General features: G+C 42.7%; 1 protein-coding gene across 1 annotated transcript; it reads left to right on the top strand.

The window, feature by feature from the left end:
• The first annotated feature begins 560 nt into the window (after positions 1–560).
• Positions 561–19,845, top strand: LOC147882971 (transketolase, chloroplastic-like). The gene is made up of 7 exons (XM_087400975.1): positions 561–1,244; positions 1,474–1,564; positions 1,659–1,764; positions 17,549–17,831; positions 17,939–18,087; positions 18,206–18,359; positions 18,570–19,845. Exons 1-7 carry the CDS (start codon positions 735–737, stop codon positions 19,527–19,529), a joined length of 2,253 nt encoding a protein of 750 aa, XP_087257101.1. The 5' UTR covers positions 561–734; the 3' UTR covers positions 19,530–19,845.
• Positions 19,846–22,294: the final 2,449 nt, after the last annotated feature.

Genomic DNA, 22,294 nt, shown 5'->3' with positions numbered 1-22,294 from the left:
TGAAAATCTTGTCTGTATAAAAACTGGGATGAAAAGTAAGGACCTTTTAGTTTAGAATGTTATGAAATAATGGAAATAGCAGCCTAGATTGTAAAAACATGTGCTTGATTGTTGGGGGTTCAACCTTAATAGGGATGTCACCTTAATAGGGATGTCACGTGATTTATCTAAAAAGTTCATTTATACTTTAGAAATCATAGGTTTGAATAAAAAACTAGGGTGCCTTGATTGAATTCAAAACGTAAAAGGTTTGTTGGTTGTGTTTTCCATGTGTTCGAACAAACGTCAATCGTGGTATGAGGTTGAGGAAACGACGTTTATGATTCTTAGTGATTTTATTAGTGATTACTCGAGTTGAAGAATGCTAAAGAGAGGCGCGTTCTTTGTGGTTGGGTTGGGTGAGGGTTGACTAGTCAAGTAAAGCGGAGGTATGAAAAGGGGACGTGGCAAGGGTGGTGGTGGAGGTGAGTTATCCATCCGATGATGATGATGCTAATTGCCAGCCACTCACTCACTCACTCATCCACAAACAAACGGGATCCATGCCATGCATATTCCCAATTCATTCCCATCCATCCATCCATCCATCCATTGCTTCTCTCTCAAATGCTATCGTCGTCTGCGTCTCTCTGAGAGCTCTACACAGGGCGACCAGCTCCACCTAATCTTCTTCCTCTTCCATCTCACCTCCATCACAAACAACAAGCTCTTGAAGCAGCAGCAGCAGAGCAGCCATGGCTTCCTCCTCCCTGGCCGGCTCCCCCTGTGTCTCCTTCCTCTCTCACCCTGCCTCCTCCTCCTATTCCCCCCACTCCGACTCCCTCACCCCCCTCCCCTCCCCTTTCCCCCAGTTCGCCGGCCTCAAGCTCTCCTCCTCCTCCTCCTCCTCCTCCTCCCCCTCCTCCCCTCCTCTGCCCCAGACCAAGTCCTCCCGCCGCCTCCACCTCAATGTCTCCGCGACAGCCGCCGTCGAAGCCGCCCCCAAAACCGAGACCGCCCTCGTCGAGAAATCCGTCAACACAATCAGATTCTTGGCCATCGATGCCGTCGAGAAGGCCAATTCTGGTCACCCGGGCCTCCCCATGGGCTGTGCTCCCATGGGACATATCCTCTACGACGAGGTAATGAGGTACAATCCCAAGAATCCCTACTGGTTCAACCGGGATCGTTTCGTTCTTTCTGCGGGCCACGGATGCATGCTGCAGTACGCTCTCCTTCATCTCGCAGGTTACGAGAGTGTCAAGGTATCTCTTTTCCCTCCCTGACTTCCAAGAAGCTTTTTTTAATGTTCACGCTAGAAGGGGGCCTTCTTCTCTCGTAATGGGTTCTCCTGTTTTTGCGTCGACTGTATCCTAGCTTGTATGGATGCTTTATTCCTATCGGTTTGTCACTTCTTTGGATAAAATCTGAGTATTGTCAGGAGAAACTATTGCTTGATTTTCGTTTCGCGTTTGTTCGAACGTCCGATTTCAGGATGAAGATCTCAAGCAGTTCAGACAGTGGAAAAGCAGGACGCCTGGTCATCCTGAAAACTTTGAGACTCCTGGTGTAGAAGTGACCACAGGTGTGAAAGGATTAATCGAACATAAATTCGTTGCAGTTAAAGTCTTACAGCACCAATGGATTTTTCTTAGTAGCTATGTTTTTGCCATACGCAGGTCCACTCGGACAGGGTATCGCCAATGCAGTCGGCTTGGCACTTGCTGAGAAGCACTTGGCTGCGCGTTATAACAAGCCTGATGCCATTGTTGTGGATCATTACACGTGAGTCTCCCTTCCCCTCCAGTTTTATTGTTTGTAAATTCCTTGGAGGTGGTACCTTGCTTCTAAAAGCACGAGATCACTGTTGTGTTACCATCCTAATGTGCTTATTGTTTTGCGATGCTCCGATCAGACTCTCTTCACTTTGTTTTCTCAATGTGAGACAGTGTATTTGTACTCTTCATTTTTAGAGGAATTTTTACGGACACAGATGGGCTGTTCGGCCTGCTAAAGGAACTGTGTTGTCGTTTTTTTTCTCTTTTATTCTGTGGTTTTACAAATTTGTTTGTGCAGTTTTTCCTCGCATAATTCAAATTTGAGGACCACAATATTCTGGTGCTGCATTTTATGTCATTGGAACAGGAATTGAAAGGCAATTTTATGTGGCAGTTTCAGTTTCATGCCTGACTCATATATTTTTTGGAAGAGAGCATCTGTTTCCTATCGCTTAATGATGTTTTTCAACTGTTTCTGAGGTGGATCTCCTTCCTCTACCCGCATCCATTTCTAAAGCTTGCAGTCAAGTCGTTTACTTTGTAATAGGTGATTTAAGACCTTGAAGACTTAGGTGGCTATGTAAGCTGGAATACAGCACATCTGGGTCTCTGTCTAATGATATTCTACAATTGTTTCTGGGTGGATCTCCCAGATTGTAGCTTATGCTTGGGTATTGATGACAATATAAGTGTAGCTCTGTTTACTTGTTTGTTGTCTCTGAGAAACCTCCTTCTTCCCTTCTCTCGTTTCCTCTCATTTATTGTTCTACTCATTTTACAGAAATAAAGTTGTAACATTGGATGTAATATAATCTTATGAAGATATATGTATAATAGAGCCCAAGCCTAAACATCCTGTTGGTCAATGCCATCGATACAGTGACCGTCCTCAGAGAGAAACCTGAGGGTATGGGCTTAGCTCTTGCTTGACCATGTGACCCTCTAGGAAACTGAAGCTACTGGAGTAGGGTCAAATGTCCAGAACCTTGGAATTTAATATAAAGCAGTAAAAAGTGCCCATACCAGCACTTTATGTATCTACATGCCAAAAAATCTACAATAAAACCTTGCATTCTCCAAATGTATATTCCCTGTTTATCAATGCCATCAAATACAGTGACCTTTCTCAGAAAGAACCGAGGGAATGGGCTCATCTATTGCTTGACCATGTGAAGCTCTAGGAAAAAGAAGCTACTGGAGGATAATCGAATGTCCAGAACCTTGGACATTAATATAAGCAGTAAAAAGGGCCCAGACGCGCATTATAGAAATCTTCATGTCATAAAACCTTGGAGAATAGACCAGCATTTAAGGAATCTTCATGTCATTAAACCTTGCATTCTCCAAACGTATTTCCACTTGATCAATGCCATCAAGTAGAACAAAGGCTCTCAGAGAGATGTCGGCTGCGCTCTGGCTTGACCATATGAACCTTTGGGAAACTGAAGCTACTGCAGTAGAGTCAAATGTCCAGATCCATGAACTTTAACATAAAGCAATAACAAGGGCAAGGACTAGCATTGTATATATCTTCATGCCAGCATATCCAATTCTAACCTTGCATTCTCCAAATGTATATTTCCTGTTGATTAATGCCATCATAATACAATCACCACTCTTGGAGAGATGTAAACCTCTAGTAAACTGACAGTTCCTCCTAGAAGAAGCCCGGACAAATCTCCCGTGTGTTTCATAAAGTACAGTGACCACTCTCGGAAAGAAACCTAAATTAGGGCTCAGCTCTTGCTTGACCATGAGCCTGTAAGAAACTGAAGGTTCCTTCCAGATGAAGCTCAAAACAAGCTCGAATGTGTCCCCAACAGCCTTCATCCAATATGCAGCACTCAGGATGAATTGCTGCACCTCCATCCATAGATGTGTGCATATTCACTATTCACACACGCATGCACATAATTCATCTGTTCAGTTTCACCCACTGTGTCAGAGAGTGCTTCTGTTTTTCTATGACCATTAACACAAATGCAAAGCATTGCTACATATTCTGAGAATGTCAGGTCATGTTCCTCCTCCATTTATACACAGTCAAACCCATCTAGAACATCAACTATGTTGATTAGCTATTCCAGCTATTTCAAGGAGTCCTCGCATGACCTTTAACGTAGAAATGAGTTCAATTCCATGACTTAGACAAGGGATGCAGCATCTAGTGCTGCAAACATTTCAAAGCCATTAAACCGTACAGAATAGGTTCAAGAGTAAGATTTAAGGCTATAACACAGTGAGCAGAGAGCCACCTGTTAATTGAGAATGCTAGGTTTTACTTGCATGGAGCTACATAAAATGCAGATGTAGGCCCTTTTTAATGCTTTGTATTAAAGTTCAAGGTTCTGGAAATTTGACTCTACTCCAGTAGCTGTTAGTAAGCTTTTTAATTAAGACTCGTCTAGCTATGCATCGAAGCTGTGCAGCTCTACCAAGGCCTTTTAGCTCTAGCTGTCGAGTTTCCCCTGGTTCCAGTGAATTGCACCTCCCTTTTTTTTTGGGTCTTACTTTGTACAAGGACAAATAGTTTTGTAAGTGTCCTATCTCTGCCACACATTAATGTCCTGTTTTACATGTACAAGGCATGAGGTAGGTTACTGTGTGAAAAAGCCTTGCCTGCCATGGTTTCAAGGAAGCCTTAATCCTTTATTTCTAGGTTGTTTTCCCAGGAGGAACACTGTTCAGCTCTTAGGAAATTTTTGCCTTTTACCTCATTTTTGGGGCAGCGTAAAGGAATTTTCCTAATAGTCAAAGACAAGGATAATGAGGAGTTATTTCAAGAATGTTTTGTGTCAGAGTCGAGCGATTAGCTTATATCCAGATTGTGGAAGGAACCATGCTTGGCAGGGTTTACTTTTGAAGATTGTGGATGAGTTTGTTGGGATGCAATACTAGCTCTCTCTCTCTCTCTACAGATCCTCACGCTCTGAATTTACTGCCGAAATACTCAGTAGAGCTCTCTCTCTCTCTCTCTCTACACACTGCTAGGGCCCAGGACAACATGTCGGGCTGGCCCCCCCTCCCCCCCCCCCCCAAAGGTATTTTATTTCTTGAAGAGAATCTGTTATAAGAGTTCAGCGTAGAGCTGTCTGATACATAAAAAATCCAAAACATGAATCCTTACAAGAGCTTCAAGCTCATTTCAAATTGGCAACATGCCACTTGTCTAGAATCTTGACTAAGTCCTATTACATGCCACTAAGGGCCATTCTGGAGTCTTCAAAGCATTTGGTCACACGAACCGCCTCCTAGATGCTTGTTAGGCTCCAATAGCGCTTAGAAAAAATAACTCTTCCTAGAACCTGCAACAATTAATTAAAGTGCACCACCATGGCACCCATTAATTGTTAGCGCTTTGCATGCAAATAACACACTGTGGACTAATTCTAGTCACGGTGGGCGTCCCCACTGAATACACGTGCACACTTAAACAAATATAAAAAAATATATTTATTCTCTGGTTGACCGGAGTCAACACTCTTGATTATAATTAAGGAGCTTTGACCAAGGGTCGAGGCGCCTTTATTATAGCCAAGTCTCTCCAACCGAAGTTAGCACAACTCTCTGACCGTAGTCAGCTCTGTAGTTCTCTGGTTAACCGCAATTAACCCTCTTGGTAATAAACCAAGTCTTCTTGACCGAAGTCAGGTTTACTTGACTAGAGTCAAGTATCTTTGACCGTAGTCAATCCTTTGACCATTAAAAGAACTCTTTGACCATAATTAACACATATATAACTCGTTAATTATGATCACATAAATGGTCAACTGTACTTTGACTTAGGATATTTACATTGTGGTGACATCCCCTCGGCTTCTATTCAGTTGACCTCAATTGAAAAGCTTCCTTGTAAACATCCAAAAGCTGTGGATGGTCGGATAACATGTTTTCGTCCATCCACTTGGCATCTAATGCCGTATAAGTCTTGAATTTTACAAGATACCTGTAAAACTCCTTGCCCTGAGGGCCTTTACGTACAGCATGGTATACAATTTGCTCTGGCTGAAGAATCTGCTCCAGCTCATCCACTTTTGCCGGATCCTCTGATACTGGTTCTGTAGGCTCTAGTCCTTGGAATTTTTTTAGAAGACTCACATGGAATGCATTGTGAATCCTCCAATGCTCTGGCAATGCTAACATGTATGCAACCTCATTTATTCTTTCTGAAACCCTGAAAGGGCCATAGTATCTGGGAGATAACTTTGCATATACTTTCTGTTTGCCTTTACACTTGCGGAGCCTAGCTTTTTCAAACTTCAAAAGTACCCAATCCCCTTCCTTGAGATCTAACTGTCTCCTATGCTTAGTTGCAGCTCTTTTATGTTTCTTTGAGACCTTTTGATTGCTGTCCGGACTTGGCTGTAAGCTGTCTGGAGGTCTCTCACAAACTGATCAGCTGCAAATATTTCATCTTTGGTCCTCAATATAGGTGGCAAAATCACCTTCCCATAAATGACCTCAAAGGGGGCTTTCCCTGTAGAGGTGTGCATTGTATTATTGTAAGCAAACTCTACCAATGGTAGGTACTTTTCCTAGTCTGAACCTTGGTCACCCACGTAGCATTTCAGCATATCCAATGCTGTAGAATTTGCTACTTCACTTTGACCATCTGTCTGGGGATGGAAAGAAGAAGAATAATTCAAATTCGTTCCCATGTTATCAAATAAAGCTCTTCAAAATAGACTGGTCATTCTGGGATCTCGATCACTAACAATGGACATAGGCATACCATGATGCTTAAAGATCTGTGCCATAAAAAGATTAGCCATATGATCTGCCTTTATGGTTTTGCGAACCGGAATGAAATGAGCTTGCTTGTTGAATCTATCAATGATAGTCCAAATTCCATCATTTTCTGACTTTGATCTTGGCATATCGAAAATAAAGTCCATTTTAATACTTTCCCATGGTGCTTGAGGCACGGGAAGAGTCATAAGTAGGCCAGGTGCCTTCCGTCTGTCATACTTCACTTTCTGACACGTAAGGCATTTAGTAACAAACTGATGTCTTCCGTCTGTCATACTTCACTTTGTGACACGTAAGGCATTCAGTAACAAACTGATGTATATCTTTCCGCATCCTTGGCCAAAAGAAATTCCTCTCTAGTGCTAGAGTTGTTGCTGTAATTCCTCTGTGTCCAGCATAGGGAGGTGCATGGCATTCCTCCAAAATCTTTTTCCTCATCTCTTGGGTGATGCATAGGCAATTATCTTTCATTAGATACCCATCTTTCAGGGAATAGTGACTGGTGGATTGCCCCTCTTGCATTTGCTGTAAAATCTCACCAAAATCTGCATCACTAGCATATTGCTCCCTCATGCCTTCCAGGTCTTGATGATAAGCAATAGTCACATTATTGACCTGGGGTCTTCGGGAGAAGGCATCTGCCACTCTGTTCCGAATTCCTGCGGTATGGACAATCTGAAAATGATACATTGATAGCATGTTTGCCCATTTCATAGGCTTCTCGGAAAGCTTGGTCTGAGTCAAAAAATATCTCAGACTTTGGTGACCTGTGTTAATGGTAAAATTTGAACCCAAAAGATAGTGCTTCCATGTATGGATGGCATGAATACAGCCAATAACTCTTTCTCATAGATTTCCAAATATCTCTCAGCATCACGCAATCTTCGGCTCTCGTAGGCTACTACATGTTCATTTTGATGTAATGCAGCCTCAACACACTCTCCACAAGCATCGCAATCAACATCAAAAGTTGATAAAGATCCGGGACTACAAGAATAGGCTCTGTAGTCAACTTCTCCTTGAGTGCATTGAATGCTTATTCTGTGATATTCCCCATTTGAAGGCTGCATATTTCTTTGTAAGGTCATGTAATGGAGCTGCGATATCAGCAAAATGCCTGATAAACCTTCTGTAGTAAGAACACAGGCCTAGGAAACTTCGAACTTCATGCACAAATTTCAGCTCTAGCCATTCTTGAATGGCACGGATCTTTGCTGGATCCATCTGTATCCCATTCTTGGATATTATATGCCCCAGATAATGGATTTCTTCCAAGAAGAATTCACTTTTCTTGCTGTTAACATAGAGCTGATGATTTCTTAGCTCTTGAAACACTATAGCAAGATGTTCCCTGTGCTCTTCCTCTGTCTCTGAAAAGACTAGGATATCATCAATCAAAGTATCCGTGAAATGCTTGTACTTTCGGAAGATGCGATCCATCATTCTATTGAATGTGGCTGGAGCATTTGTCAACCCAAAAGGCATCACTAAATATTCATACAACCCGAATTTAGCGCGGAATGCTGTCTTGTGCACATCCCGAGGTTGTATCCTTACTTGGTGATAGCCACTCTTTAAGTCTATCCTGCTGAAAATCGAAGCTCCATTTAACTGATCCAACACATAGTCAATGCACGGAATAGGGAATCTATTCTTGATGGTCATTTTGTTCAGTGCATGATAACCGACGCACATATGGAATGAACAATCTTTCTTCTATACTAGTAGTACAGGGGAACAAAAAGGAGACGAGCTGGGCTGAATCAACTTTTTGGACAGCAAGTCCTGTACCTGAGCCATAATCTTCTCTCTTTGAGTCGCACTGACTCTATAAGGGGGTCTGTTTGGTGGTTCACTACTAGGCATTAACTCTATCCGATGATCTTCTGGTCTCTCTGGGGGTAACTTCCTTGGCAAAGCATCGGAAAAGCAATCTTTAAAGTTTATAAGAAACTGAAACTTATCTTTGTCTGCATCATTCATTTCAGCATGCATATCATTCTCTTTTTCTTTTACAAAAACCATGTACGCGGAAATTGCAAACTTTAATGCTTTACCACATGTAACATCAGATACAATGGGGATAGTCTCCCCTTTATTCATGGCAACTTAAAGCTGAATTTTCCCCCTATGTACAAACTCCAGCACTCTTTCAGGAAGAGTCAACTTCACTGTCTTGCGATGAAACTAAGGCTTTTCCAAGACTACATCATGATGTTTCAGTGGAGAAATGAAGAAGTCTTCCTGATCCACATAACTCTGAACTTGAAGACGGAGCTTCCCTATCAAGGGAGTGACTGGCATAGGATTCCCACAGAACATCTTATCGGCATTCAAAGCCTTGCCCAATTCCTTCGTCTTTATTCCCAGCCTCAGGGCTAGGTCCTCTGATATGAAATTATCAGTAGCCCCTGGATCAAATAAAAGTAGCGCTTGCTGGTCTCTGACTTTACCCCATGATAGCAGCAATTCTCGTTCTTCTGGGTTTGAAACATGACCCAGTATGTCAGGAATTCCTCCTGCCATTGGCTTTTGCGGTCCTTGTGGCTTCTTTGCCTCTTTTCCCTTCGAAGTTGAAGGCTTTTCTAGGCACTGGGCAGCCACATGCCCATCTTTGCCGCACTTGAAGCATTTCCCATATGTACGGAATTCAGCTATCTGTTCAGGGGTGAATAGAGATTTGCCTTTAAGCCTTTGAAAACTGAATACCCCTCCGCTTTTGAGGCTGAAACCCTTTCTTTTCAACCTTGGGATACTCTTTTTGAAAAATCAGTTTTCTTTCTTTCGGCACGTCCTACATGCAAGGATAGTTCCACGGATGGATCCTATAATGGCACAAGACTAGCTACTGAAGCTGAATGCATAAGGTCTTGAATGTTCTTTGCCCTCAAAGCATTCACTACTGCCTAGATTCTTGGAGTGAGACCTGCTCTGTACTTTCTCATTTGGGTTCCTTTGGAGATCTTTTTGAATGGTGCAACGTGCACTCTGGAGGACTTTCTCTTCCTAGACTTCTTGTGTTTTCTTCTTTTCCTTGATGGTTTATCTGATAAAGAAGATACAGAAGTCGAACTCGAGGTAGACGGTGATGGACTAGGAGATCGGTGAAGATGCCTCGATCTCTTCCTGCTGTGAGACCGTCCCCTATGAGATCTCTCTTTTTTTGGCTGTACATGAGAGTGTGCCTTTGGCATTGGCATGTCATATACTGCTGAGCCCTTGGATCATTGATTTTCCATCTCTTGTATACGAGTGCGTACCATCTGCTCAAATTCTTGCTGAGTTTGTTGCACACTTCTTTGATTTGGATGCGCATCCCTATCTTGTGAATCCCACTGGATAGGTGATTGAGCCATCTTCTTACAACTTGTCTGAGATCTGCAGATTTCTCGCACACACACTGCGTATGCAACTGATGCACGCTGCCTTCGCTTTTCAAAGAGAAAATTTACCTCAACAAGAGGGGTCTTGCATTCACAATCTATGCCAGTATTGGCTGTCAATTCAAGGCATATACCCACACAGCTGCCAAAGCATCAACAACTATATTGCCCCTTTTCTGGCTACTGCAAATGACTTCAAAAAGCATCTGTTTTTTCCTCTTTTCACTGCTCAAAGGCATGCATACTCTTTTTCTGCAAATCTCTGTTTTCTCTGCTTTTCTGCTGCTTTTCTGACAGTAAAAGTCTGACAGGCTGGTGAAATCTGCTAGCAGAAACAGTCTCTGCAACTGTCCCTTTTTTTTCTTTGGTGGATGATAGTAACCAGATGGAGTAAATGGCCGGTTACTCCAACCAGACTAACTGGTTCTGGTTACACCAACCAAACTGGTCTGGTTAGGCCAGATTAACTGGACCAAGGTTGAACTAACTAGATACTGGTTCAACTAACCAGAGTTAACTGGATGTAGTTAACTTAACCAGGGTTTCATTAACCATGGGTCAACCAACCAGAATTAACTGTATCAGGGTTAACTCAACCACTGGACTGCCAGGCTGGCTGCCATGTGTCTGCTCTCTGCACATGCTTGTGCCATGTCAGCATGCCACGTGTCACTGCCACATCACCTAGACCTGCCACAACAGCACTTGCCACGTGTCTATCATAACGCCACATCAGCAGGTGTGGATTAGCTGCAACGTCATTGCCTACGCCACGTCAGCAGGTGCCTAAGGTTCCAAACCTTGGCTGTGAATTGGTCGACGTCGCGTGTCGAGCCTTTTGGAGACCATCCGTCGAAGACCGTCGTCTGTCAGGCGTTACGAAGCATCACAACTTGCTTCTACTCGCACAGCCACCGTTTGGTCCAATCTCCCCTCGTCAGGTCTCACGATGCTAATAGTCGTTGTGGAAGCTTCACCATTGAAAATTCTGTCGAGGTCTAGCAAAAGGCACCTCGTCACCTGATGTAAACACGCGCGTAAGGGCGGTGCTCTTTTACACCACTTAGACTCCTGACATTGGCTCTCCGTCTTGCCAATCTGTTTGCAGACGCTTAAATACCACACTTTGCATCACAATGTGCTGGGCACACAGAAGAGCTTACGTTATCCGTCACAAATTACGCTCGGGGCCCGTGCGCTCCCTCAAAGCCTGTGAACACTTCTCCAAAGCTTCATCGGTGCACCCCTGTCAAGTTAATTATTACCCACGCAAGAAACAGGAACGCTTCCACAACTGTCTTCGTCAGGACTCGAATGATGAAATCCTTCATGCCTGCCAATCTAAATTTGCGTTGGCCCTTTCTCTTCTATGGTCTCTCTACCAACAGAAACTCTCGTCGGAGGTGTCCTACGTTAGCCACTTGGATTTTTCCACAGATTTTCCCCGAAACTACTACTTGATCGTCACAGCTTTAGAAAACTGTGAGGCCATGCTCTGATACCAGTGCAATACTGGCTCTCTCTCTCTCTCTACAGATCCTCACGCTATGAATTTACTACAGAAATACTCAGTAGAGCTCTCTCTCTCTCTCTCTCTCTACACACTGCTAGGGGCCAAGACAACATGTCGGGCTAGACCCCCCCGAAAGTTTTTTATTTCTTGAAGAGAATTTGTTACAAGAGTTCAGCGTAGAGCTGTCTAATACATAAAAAATCCAAAACGTGAATCCTTACAAGAGCTTCAAGCTCATTTCAAATTGGCAACATGCCACTTGTCTAGAATCTAGACTAAGTCCTATTACATGCCACTAAGGGCCATTCTGGAGTCTTCAAAGCATTTGGTCACACGAACCGCCTCCTAGATGCTTGTTAGGCTCCAGTAGCGCTTAGGAAAAATAACTCTTTCTAGTATCTGCAACAATTAATTAAAGCGCACCACCATGGCACCCATTAATTGTTAGCGCCTTACATGCAAATAACACACTGTGGACCAATTCTAGTCACGGTGGGCGTCCCCACTGAATACATGTGCACACCTAAACAAATATAAAAATATATATTTATTCTTTGGTTGACCAGAGTCAACACTCTTGATTATAATTAAGGAGCTTTGACCAAGGGTCGAGGCGCCTTTATTATAGCCAAGTCTCTCCAACCGAAGTTAGCACAACTCTCTGACCGTAGTCAGCTCTGCAGTTCCTGGTTAACCGCAATTAACCCTCTTGGTAATAAACCAAGTCTTCTTGACCAAAGTCAGGTTTACTTGACTAGAGTCAAGTATCTTTGACCGTAGTCAATCCTTTGACTATTAAAAGAACTCTTTGACCATAATTAACACATATAAAACTCTTTAATTATGATCAAATAAATGGTCAACTGTACTTTGACTTGGGATATTTACATTATGGTGACATGGAAAGTATAGCCTTTGTGGACGTTTTTATATACTGGAACAGAGTTACATTTCAATGAAGATAATAGGATTGTGAGAAGATCTAGAGTGGTTCTGATGAAGTTGTGGATATGTAGAAGTACATATGTAAGTTTGTAGTGTTTGTTCTGGCTTCTTGAGTAGAATTACATATGTTATAAACAAAAAAACATGCATGTAGGACTAGGATGACTAGGAAGGTGAAGTAAAAGAGAGATGGGGAAAGTAGGAGTTGAGCAGGGCGATTAAGAAGGTGAGACAGAGTATAGTTGTCCCTACTCTTGAAGGATCACATATATAAATTCACAATCTACGTAGTATATATATGATGTGTCACGTAGGCTTTTCAAACCTAGGCCTGACTAACTTGGGATCTAGGATAAGATCTAAGGTAAGAGCGAGGTCTAACCTAGGGCTATGAGTAACCTAGGGTTGAGACCAGAGCTAGCAAAGGTGATGTCTAGATGTTGTGGAGAGAGCTAGCTTGCTATAGGCGTACAGCTAAAGATAGCCAGCCTGTGGTCTATAAGTATAGGCCAAGGGTTCATTATTAGGTACGGGAGGAGTACACCCTTTTGGAGATAGACCTACTGGCCTGAGAGCTGCAGCTACAAGAAAAGACATGTGGAATGGGATGCATGCCTGGACTTTGAGGCCGGAGGAGTGCGCCTCTTCAGACGTAGACCTGCTGGCTTGAGAGCAGCAGCTTAAGGTAAGGGCATGTGATATGGGATGCACATCTGGACTTTGAGGATGGTTGGCTCTTTGCGGTGGTCTAGACATTCAGTTCAGGGGTGGCCCGACGAACAGAGCTGCTAGGCTGCTAGCTTCAACCCTTATGGGTCGTTTGTAGGTGGGTCTAGTGGTTTGATAGGACTCTGGCTTGCAATTGCACCTTACTAGTGTTTGGGGCTTGCCAGACTTTGATAGGGGACATCTCCTGATGCGACCTGTCACTCACATGATTGGCAATTTCAAGAAAAGCTGCACATTCAGCCCACTTATAGTTTGATGATATGTAAAACATGAGGTGGATTCTGAATATGTGTGGCAATTGGTGCCAATTTTTTAATCTTGACGATGATGTTGTAGGAGTAAAAATATTAGCTGTTCATCTTATTGTCGCCGTATCCCTCTGAGGAGGTGCAAATAAGTATAGGTAAAGGCTTGTGGAAGGTAGTGGTTTATTGTAGAGAGGGAGAAGTAATGCTTGTGGAAGCTAGCATCTAACGTGAATGCGAAGGGTAAGAAATGGGTGAGAAGCATGGGGAAGAGGGGATGAGGAGTGTGACTAAGGGAAAGAAAAGGTCTGTATGTAGGGATTCATGGAGCTTGAAGTGGATAGTGAGTGGAGCATTAATATGACAATGTGTGGCTGTGAGCAAGCAGGGAGCTGGACACTTAAGGATGGGTGTGTGGTGATCTAATGCATGCTCGAGGCTTTCACTTCACAAAATTTTAGTCTACCACGTACATTTAAAAGGAGGGGTATTTTAATTTAACTTCATGAAGCATGAGTTTAATTTTGCGGAGGTTAACCGTTTACAGTTTTCTCTTATGTACTTCTCTGCCTCTTCTATGAGAGTTCAGGACCCCCTTAGTAAGTTAAGCTCTAAAGCTTTCTTATAGTAGCTTCTTCATTGCAGCCATCTCCAAAGCAATCTGCCCTCAGAATTACATACATGGCTGTCTCTGGTGTCCGATGAGAGTGCTGCCTAATTTGTGTCAAATGGTGGTGGTGCTCCTGCATGCTGCTCTCTGGGTGCCAGCTTTCTCACAGGCTCGTCAGACGCAATAAAAGTTGTTTTACAAGTTTAAGCATGTCTCAGCATGAGTGCTGAAACCATGGTATACATTTATATGAGTAAGCCTTGCTTTAAAGGTCATGCACTAACCACAATATGCAGCAGAAAGTAAAATGAGCATGGGTACACAAGCATATATCTATTGAATATTCCAGGCTCAGATCTGAAGTAGGCTGGGAGATGTAGCAACCAATGGATAAATAGAAATCTTGACAGAGGACAAAGTGTAGATAGTTGTTGCACTGGTGCTAGATCTGAGGGTATGACCTGTTGCTCAGTCTCCTGCTCACTCCTTCAACTGCTCGCCTTTCAATCAAGAACTTCAGTGGCTTAGAGAGGAGCTCCCCAATGTCTTGTCAGCTCCCCTTCAGCACCTTCTGAGCTCTTGACTAGTCCTAGGGTTATCTTGAACCTGCCACTGCCTATGCTGCACCCTGCTGCCTTTGGTCCACCATCTCCAGTGTCATGGAGCACTCATAATGTCTGAAACCGAACCTCGCTGCTGAATTTCTGTCTTGTCTAGTGACAGCTGCATTTCGAAAGAACTAAACTACATCCTGTAATGCCAACTCTGCAATGCTTTCTGCACCCCCAATGGGGGTCTTATGGGGCTAAAACCCCTTTGCTATTGGCCAGCTGGCCCTCTACCCGACTGACTCAGTCTTTAGCTCGCTGACCTCTACAGACCCTGAACCTCTTTCCCATGTCCTATTTGGCTGGGCTTTGCGCCAGTGTGTCTGCCCACAAACAGGCTAAATGCTTGCAGGCCTGAGTGTAGCCTTGTTTGCCCCTACAAAGGGGCCAAAAGTAGTCTATTGTCCCACCTCATGGAATGGTCATGTGTGGCTCAATCATAGTGGTAGGATGCATTCATACATTTTTAGAGACGCAAGAGGCATTATTTGTGTTTTTATTTGTTATTTAGGGAAGCGTACTTTGAACATATTCCCGAATCCCAAGACACATATATATACTCCTAGGAAAATAACCATGATTGATCAGCCTGCATTATAGAAATCTAATTTTGAGTCATGAGGGCTAAGGTGTTTACATTCAGCATTTCTTTCACATCTGAGCACAATTGAGACATGATATACCATTATATGTTATGGTTCATCACAGAAATTGAGAACTTGAGAGTGACCGGGCATGAGAGGCTGAACATGGATGAACATCAAGCATTAGAGCACAGCCTTGGGTGATGGAGAAATCTTAGAGTGGTGGGGAGAGGGAGAGCTAGGGAGGCTAAGAGTGAAGTGTATTAATGCATGGGGAGGGGAGTGTGGATGTTAAGCACTAGACTATGCAATGAATGATAATTTTTTGACTTGGTGTTTAACTTGCAAGTACACCTGGCCAAGAGTAATCCCCCTCAGCTCTTACAAGAAATTAAAAAGATCCCTTAAAAAATGAAAACATCTGAAGAACAAAACATAAATATTAAAGAAATTAACTGTTCTTTTTAAAGTTTAAAGTGCACGTTATGGATAAAAAATCCCAAAACATCTCTATAGTAAGAGGCACACCTTGGATTCTTCTATGGGCTCATCTGATGGCCAACATTGTGGTTGTTTTGAGGTCATTTGTGCCTCTACGGATGGATCATGTCAACCCAAGAACGATAATTCCAAAGCATGCCATACTTATGCTAAGCTCTATCCTACCCATATGGCTGCTGCTCCGCCCCTCCCCCTCGTGATCTCCTTACATCTGTACATGTCACTCCCTCGCGCTCTCTTCATTTGGGGGCTTACAAGTGAAAGGTGGCCCTTTTTTTGCAACACCCCCTCTCAATGAGTTATTGTGAGCCAATAGCCCACTCAAAGAATGTGCTTCACATGATCCTTTGGTGACATGCTCAGGAACACTGCATTTTAAGTTTTGTTCAACACTCATAGCTTGAACTCTGGCATTTGCTCTGTAGTGATGTTGTCCATGGCATCTTGAGCCGTATAGATGAGGCCACTTTGTCCTTCCGCTCGGTATGAACCGCGAAGTGACCCTTGCTGCTTGCATAGAGAGATTCTAGTAGATACCCTTCAACGTTTCACTCAGAATTGTTTGTGGCTGCTCTGTGTGTGTGTGTGTGTGGAGAGAGAGAGAGAGAGAGAGAGAGAGAGAGAGAGAGAGAGAGAGAGAGAGAGAGATTTGGTATCAGGTTGTAATAAATAGCTCTCTAGAATGCTAAAATAGCTGGTAATCCTGTACCCTAACCGGTGGCTGCATCAGGAAACATCATGGTGGCCAATAATGGCCAGTAGGCTGTAAGATAACTTGTCTAGCATCAGCTCTAAAACCATGCTAGACATTAATGGGAATATGGGCCTTGCTTGAAATTTCGGTCCTGCCCAAAGACTATACGCAGCGGAAAATAAATTGGCCACCTGATCACCCTTGAGATCTAGCCTCTAGATCCTACCCAATATACAGCAGAAATCAGTCCTCCCTTGTGGTCAAAGCGATATTTAATGGCCTGTATTTCCGAAACTAAAGCTGCGCTCCCTCGGAGCTAGAAACCTGCCTTAGGATCAAGGCAAGATTCCTCAAAGTGATAGAGCTAATGGCTGTTTAATTTGGATGTTACTGCCTTTAATGGGAGAGCTGGGGTTTTTTTGCATGAAGCAGGGTGTTCTTTGGAATTCTTGTTGATTCATCTAAGTCTTGATTTGTGGATGTGGATCTTAGGCTAAGTAGATGTTTCTTAGCCACGAATTCTTTTCCCATTATCTTTGAAGAGATGCTAAGATGTTGGGTTATCCTTTAAGTTCTTCAAGTGCTGCTTTTCGCCTGGGTTGTAAATTGGTTGAGAGATCAGATAATTGTTTTACACCAGTAGGTTAGTACCTTGAGGAGAGTAACACCGCTCTGGCCTTCTTCTACATGAAGGCAGATGTTGTTCTGTGTTCTCCCTGATTTGGCTAGATATTGTATGAGGAAGATGTGAGTATCTTAGTTAAGTAAAATAGAAGTGGTGACTCCTTTCTCCAGACTAAGTTAGATGTTGGAAAAGCTAGCTCTCTACTAGCTATATTGAGGTGGCTTAGTCTTTCTTAACTGGCGCAGCAGGTTTGTTGTATAGTGCCCGGTCTATGGCTTCAGGCGTACAGGTGCTGCTGTCCTTATGCAAAATTTGTTATGCCTTAGACTTACTTGCCTGGAGCATAATGACCCTTCGAATATACGATACACTGATGTATTCTTGTGTGTCTAGAATCTTTGTTGGAACAGAGTCCTTACCTTATATTGTGTAATTGACTGCAACCTTGATGAGGTGAGTTGTATCTACAGTATGGGTCTCCATTTGTTTGGTGTTGATGTTGTGCTTAGAATCAACGAGCATTTGTTCCCTCTTATCCTTTTATATGCTGAGGGACTTGTTCACTTATAATTTGTTTCGCCTGAAGACATGGGTGATTTGTTCAGGTATTGCATTGTTGGAGATGGATGCAACATGGAGGGTATATTAAATGAGGCCTCCTCCCTGGCTGGTCATTGGGGTCTTGGAAAGCTCATTGTATTTTATGACGATAATCACATCTCCATTGATGGTGACACTGAGATCGCGTTTACTGAAACTGTTGAAGCCCGCTTTGAAGCTCTCAATTGGCATACAATCTGGGTCAAAAACGGCAACACTGATTATGATGCAATTAGAGCAGCTATTCAGGAAGCCAAGTCTGTGACTGATAAGCCAACTTTAATCAAGGTAGTTATCAAGTAGCTGTGAAAAGGCTTTTTCCATTGTGTATTTCAGTGGTAATGATGCATGAGTATGCATGCTAAGGCTCACAAATTGGCGTTTTTTAATGATAGGTAACAACCACTATTGGATTCGGGTCACCAAACAAGGCCAATTCATATAGCGTTCATGGCAGTGCACTTGGTGCCAAAGAAGTTGAGGCAACCCGTCAAAATTTGGGCTGGCCTTTTGAACCATTTCACGTTCCAGAGGATGTTAAAAGGTAAGCTGAGCATGGATGACTTCTAAATTGAGAAGAGAGAGGACTTTCTTGCTTTCAGCAATGGACCTGTCTGCTCTATGGTAACTAGAAGTACTGACAAATTCCTGCTTTGATGCAGTCACTGGAGCCGCCATGTTAAGGATGGAGCAGCCTTTGAGGCAAAGTGGCAGGCAGATGTAGCTGCCTATGAAAAGAAGTATCCAGAGGAGGCCGCTGAATTCAAGAGCATGATTACTGGGAAGCTTCCTGAAGGATGGGAGAAAGCTTTGCCGGTGAGTGTACCTCCTCTGGTTCATAAAATGTCTTGTTGTGCAATGAATCGTGTGAGTACTTAGTAATTACTTGCAGTGAAATTCAATTGTGAAAGATAGCTCTGATTCTCATCTGGTTTAGGAGCTTTTATTTCAACTTGCATTTAGCTTATTGCATTTTTTGGCTTTTATGAATGTGGAGAACTGGCAATTGTTTTTTGTGAATTGCAGACTTATACGCCTGACAAACCAGGTGATGCCACCCGGAATCTATCTCAAGCTTGCCTCAATGCACTCGCAAAGGTTCTTCCTGGCTTGATTGGTGGCAGTGCTGATTTGGCTTCATCCAATATGACTCTGTTAAAGATGTTTGGAGATTTTCAGAAAGATACTCCTGCTGAACGTAATGTTCGGTTTGGTGTCCGGGAACATGCTATGGGAGCCATTTGCAATGGCATAGCACTTCATGGTAGTGGCCTTATCCCTTATTGTGCCACATTTTTTGTATTTACTGACTACATGCGAGCTGCTATGAGAATTTCTGCATTATGCGAGGCTGGTGTTATTTATGTCATGACTCATGATTCCATCGGCCTGGGAGAGGATGGTCCAACCCATCAACCAATTGAGCATTTGGCCAGCTTTAGAGCTATGCCCAACATTCTGATGCTGCGACCAGCTGATGGAAATGAGACTGCAGGATCTTACAAAGTTGCTGTAGAAAATAGAGTGAGGCCTTCAATTCTTGCACTCTCTCGACAGAAGCTCCCTCACCTTCCTGGCACCTCAATCGAGGGAGTCGAAAAGGGTGGCTACATCGTCAGTGACAATTCAACTGGCAATAAACCTGATGTGATTCTTTTGGCAACTGGCTCGGAGCTTGAAATTGCTTTCAAAGCTGGGGAAGTGATAAGGAAGGAGGGCAAAACTGCAAGGGTTGTTTCTCTTGTGTCATGGGAATTGTTTGATGAGCAGAGCGCTGAATATAAAGAGAGTGTGCTCCCCACAGATGTTACTGCTAGAGTAAGTGTGGAAGCTGGTTCAACATTTGGCTGGTCAAAGTTCCTTGGACCAAAAGGTATTGCTGTTGGTGTTGACCATTTTGGTGCTAGTGCTCCTGCGGGGATTTTGTATAAGGAGTTTGGCTTAACTGTGGACAATGTAGTTGCCAAGGCCAAGGAGTTGCTGTAAATTCAGGCTGTTAATTATTGACGGATAGGAAATTTTTATCTTGGTTTGAGAGCCAGATAGTGTAAGACCTGGAGTGGGAATATTAGAGTAGTTACTTCTCTGTTCTTTGATTATCACTTTCATGCCCTGTAATTGGCATGTAAATTATTAAAAGTTGTTTCTATCAAAATTGTGGAATTTTATGATGGCAAGGAAAAAGGTGGATCACAACGGCAGTTCTGGGTTTGAAAGGTTAGCCCCATCTGTATTTTATTTTGTGCAAAAAACTATTCTATTTTTTGTAACATCTTTTCAAGGAAAAGTCAGTCTTTGGTTTTTGGCAGTTTGTGCTGGTAGGTTGTCTTTTTACTTGAAAGTAGTGGATAATTGCTGACTTCATATAGAGTGTCATGCTGATGTCTCAACTATCCCGGACAACAGTGGGTTTTGACGGAGTGATATGATGATCAAAACTACAGTTTAATATTCTCTGCACATGGCCTTCATCCTCTATGAGTTTTGAGAGTAAAGGTGGTGTGATATTAGTTGTATGATTTTGAGTGTCGCCAACACACTGTATAGGAATCTGCAGTTAATAACAACAGTTATGGGTTGAGGCTGATTTTGAGTGCTGTTATTATCGTCTTAGATTCTTCTTTTGACTTTTATAATGGCAGGGGCTGAAAAGGGTTCAGATATGAACTGTTTGAGTAGAGGCTACACAGAAAGGTCCATGGGTTTTCGAGTGGAGAATGAACTTAAGAAAATAAGATAGTGATTTTGTTGAACAGAGAGAGGAGGTAGATTCTGGTGAAACTTTCCCGCAGAGTATCTGAGATATAGGCTGGTATGTGACATGGTAGTAATCAATGTCAGCTTCACACATCTGCATACAAATATGCTTTCCCTTGGGATGTTTATAGCAGAAACTCCATGTTAGTTATGCAATGGCCTGTTTTGCTTCTGCTGTATTAGCGGACATGCAAATTTCACCTTGTGAAGTTTTCATCCAAGTTGCGGCTTGCTGGTATTGCAATTATTCTTTCTAATCTTAAATGGTGTGTTGCCCTATCAGCTAGATTTAGATTTAGATGCTTGTTTGGGAGAGACTAAAATGAAATCGTCTAGTCTTCACAAGCAGTTGTAGCTTGAATGAAGAGATTTGGACTATTGTTTGATTAGCCTTCTCCTTTAGTGCTAGCCTTCGTCATGGCTGAGTTTGCCCTTCACCTCTGGAGTGCCAACAGAAACTCAGTACAAAGACTTTGTATAAATGGATGCTCAAGTATGTGTGGGTGTGCGGATTTGTATGTGTGAGAGCATACTTTTATACTATGGTCTACCCCCACTGTTGGGCGTTGATGACGTCAGTGGGGATGTCATAGTAGCTAGTCCCTGCTATGCGTGAGGAGTTAATGGTTTTCAATCTTATGAGTGAGACTATCGTGAGATTGAAACTGCACTATGTTGTGTTTTTAGAGGATGAGTTTGGGAATGTTCTTGGATTCATCTAGGTATATGCTTCTGCCGTATTAGCAGACATGCAACACATATTGCATGTTGTCAGTGGAGAATAAGGCTTCTACTATGAGAAACAGCGTCTAAGCTGCTTCATTCCTGTCCAGCATTAGCTGCCATACAGCCTTTGTACAGTCCCTATTGACCCCACCACCTCCATGCCTGTTTTTGTCTCCTAGATCCGTCTCTTATGGAGCATCGCAGAATTTTGGGTTAGCCTGCGACAGCATGTGGAAGACTAAGCTGCCCAAAAACCGTAGAAAAACAGTTCTCAAGGTAAAATTGCAGCCACACCAGAGGACAGAAATATCCCCTCCCCCCTTGTTCAAAAAATAAAAAGGAAGGTATGTATTTCAAAATTCCGTAACCTGTCATAAGGTACAGCTCATGCAAAGCTCATAGAAAGTATTCAACAAAGCTCAATTACAATGGAGAACATGCAGAGCTCATAGAAGGTATAAAAGATGAAGAATTTCATAAATCACCTCCTAACTAGAGAAAAAAGAATGCATTTAACTCGAGCAGATGCAGCAGCAACTTTGGACTTACGGTACCTCTAGTACTTGAAATGTCTAGTGTGCACACCTATTCCCATTAAAATTTGGGGATTTCAACCCTCTTCAAATATGACACAAGTTAAACACCATCAAGTACGACTTCACATGTCAGTAGTTAGCCAATGCATGAATTTTAATCCGCTCTATTAATCTTAGTTCTCAATGGGAGTGCCCACCATGCTTGCAACTAAGCAAACACAATTAAAAAGATGGAAACCTCTCTAGGTGATAGAAGGCAATTCACCTTTTCCCATTAAAATCTGGGGATTTTAACCCTCTTCAAATATGACAAGTTAAACACCATCAAGTACGATTTCACATGTCAGTAGTTAGCCAATGCATGAATTTTAATCCGCTCTACTAATCTTAGTTCTCAATGGGAGTGCCCACCATGCTTGCAACTAAGCAAACACAATTAAAAAGATGGAAACCTCTCTAGGTGATAGAAGGTAATTCACTTTTAATATTACTAACATCCCTTCGGCTTCTACTTAGTTCTTCATTGGACATCTATAGGACCCATGAATTTTAGGTTAAATAATCATCTACCCATTTGGCATGAAGTGCTAATAAATTTATTTAATCAATCCTACATGAAGTAGGTTTACATGATCCCAAACTGCATTTTGTACACTATATACGCCTTAGCTTGCTTTCTCAAATCAAACCAATTTAGTATGATTATCAATTGTCACGACAAGTTTCTCTGTA

This window comes from Dipteris shenzhenensis, chromosome 29 (genome assembly GCF_047967505.1).
Source record: "Dipteris shenzhenensis isolate YYH24624 ecotype China chromosome 29, Dip_SZ_1.0, whole genome shotgun sequence".
In the NCBI taxonomy this organism is placed as follows: Eukaryota; Viridiplantae; Streptophyta; class Polypodiopsida; order Gleicheniales; family Dipteridaceae; genus Dipteris; species Dipteris shenzhenensis.
The sequence above is the reverse complement of the archived record's forward strand: the minus strand, read 5'-3'. Positions and strand labels throughout refer to the sequence as shown.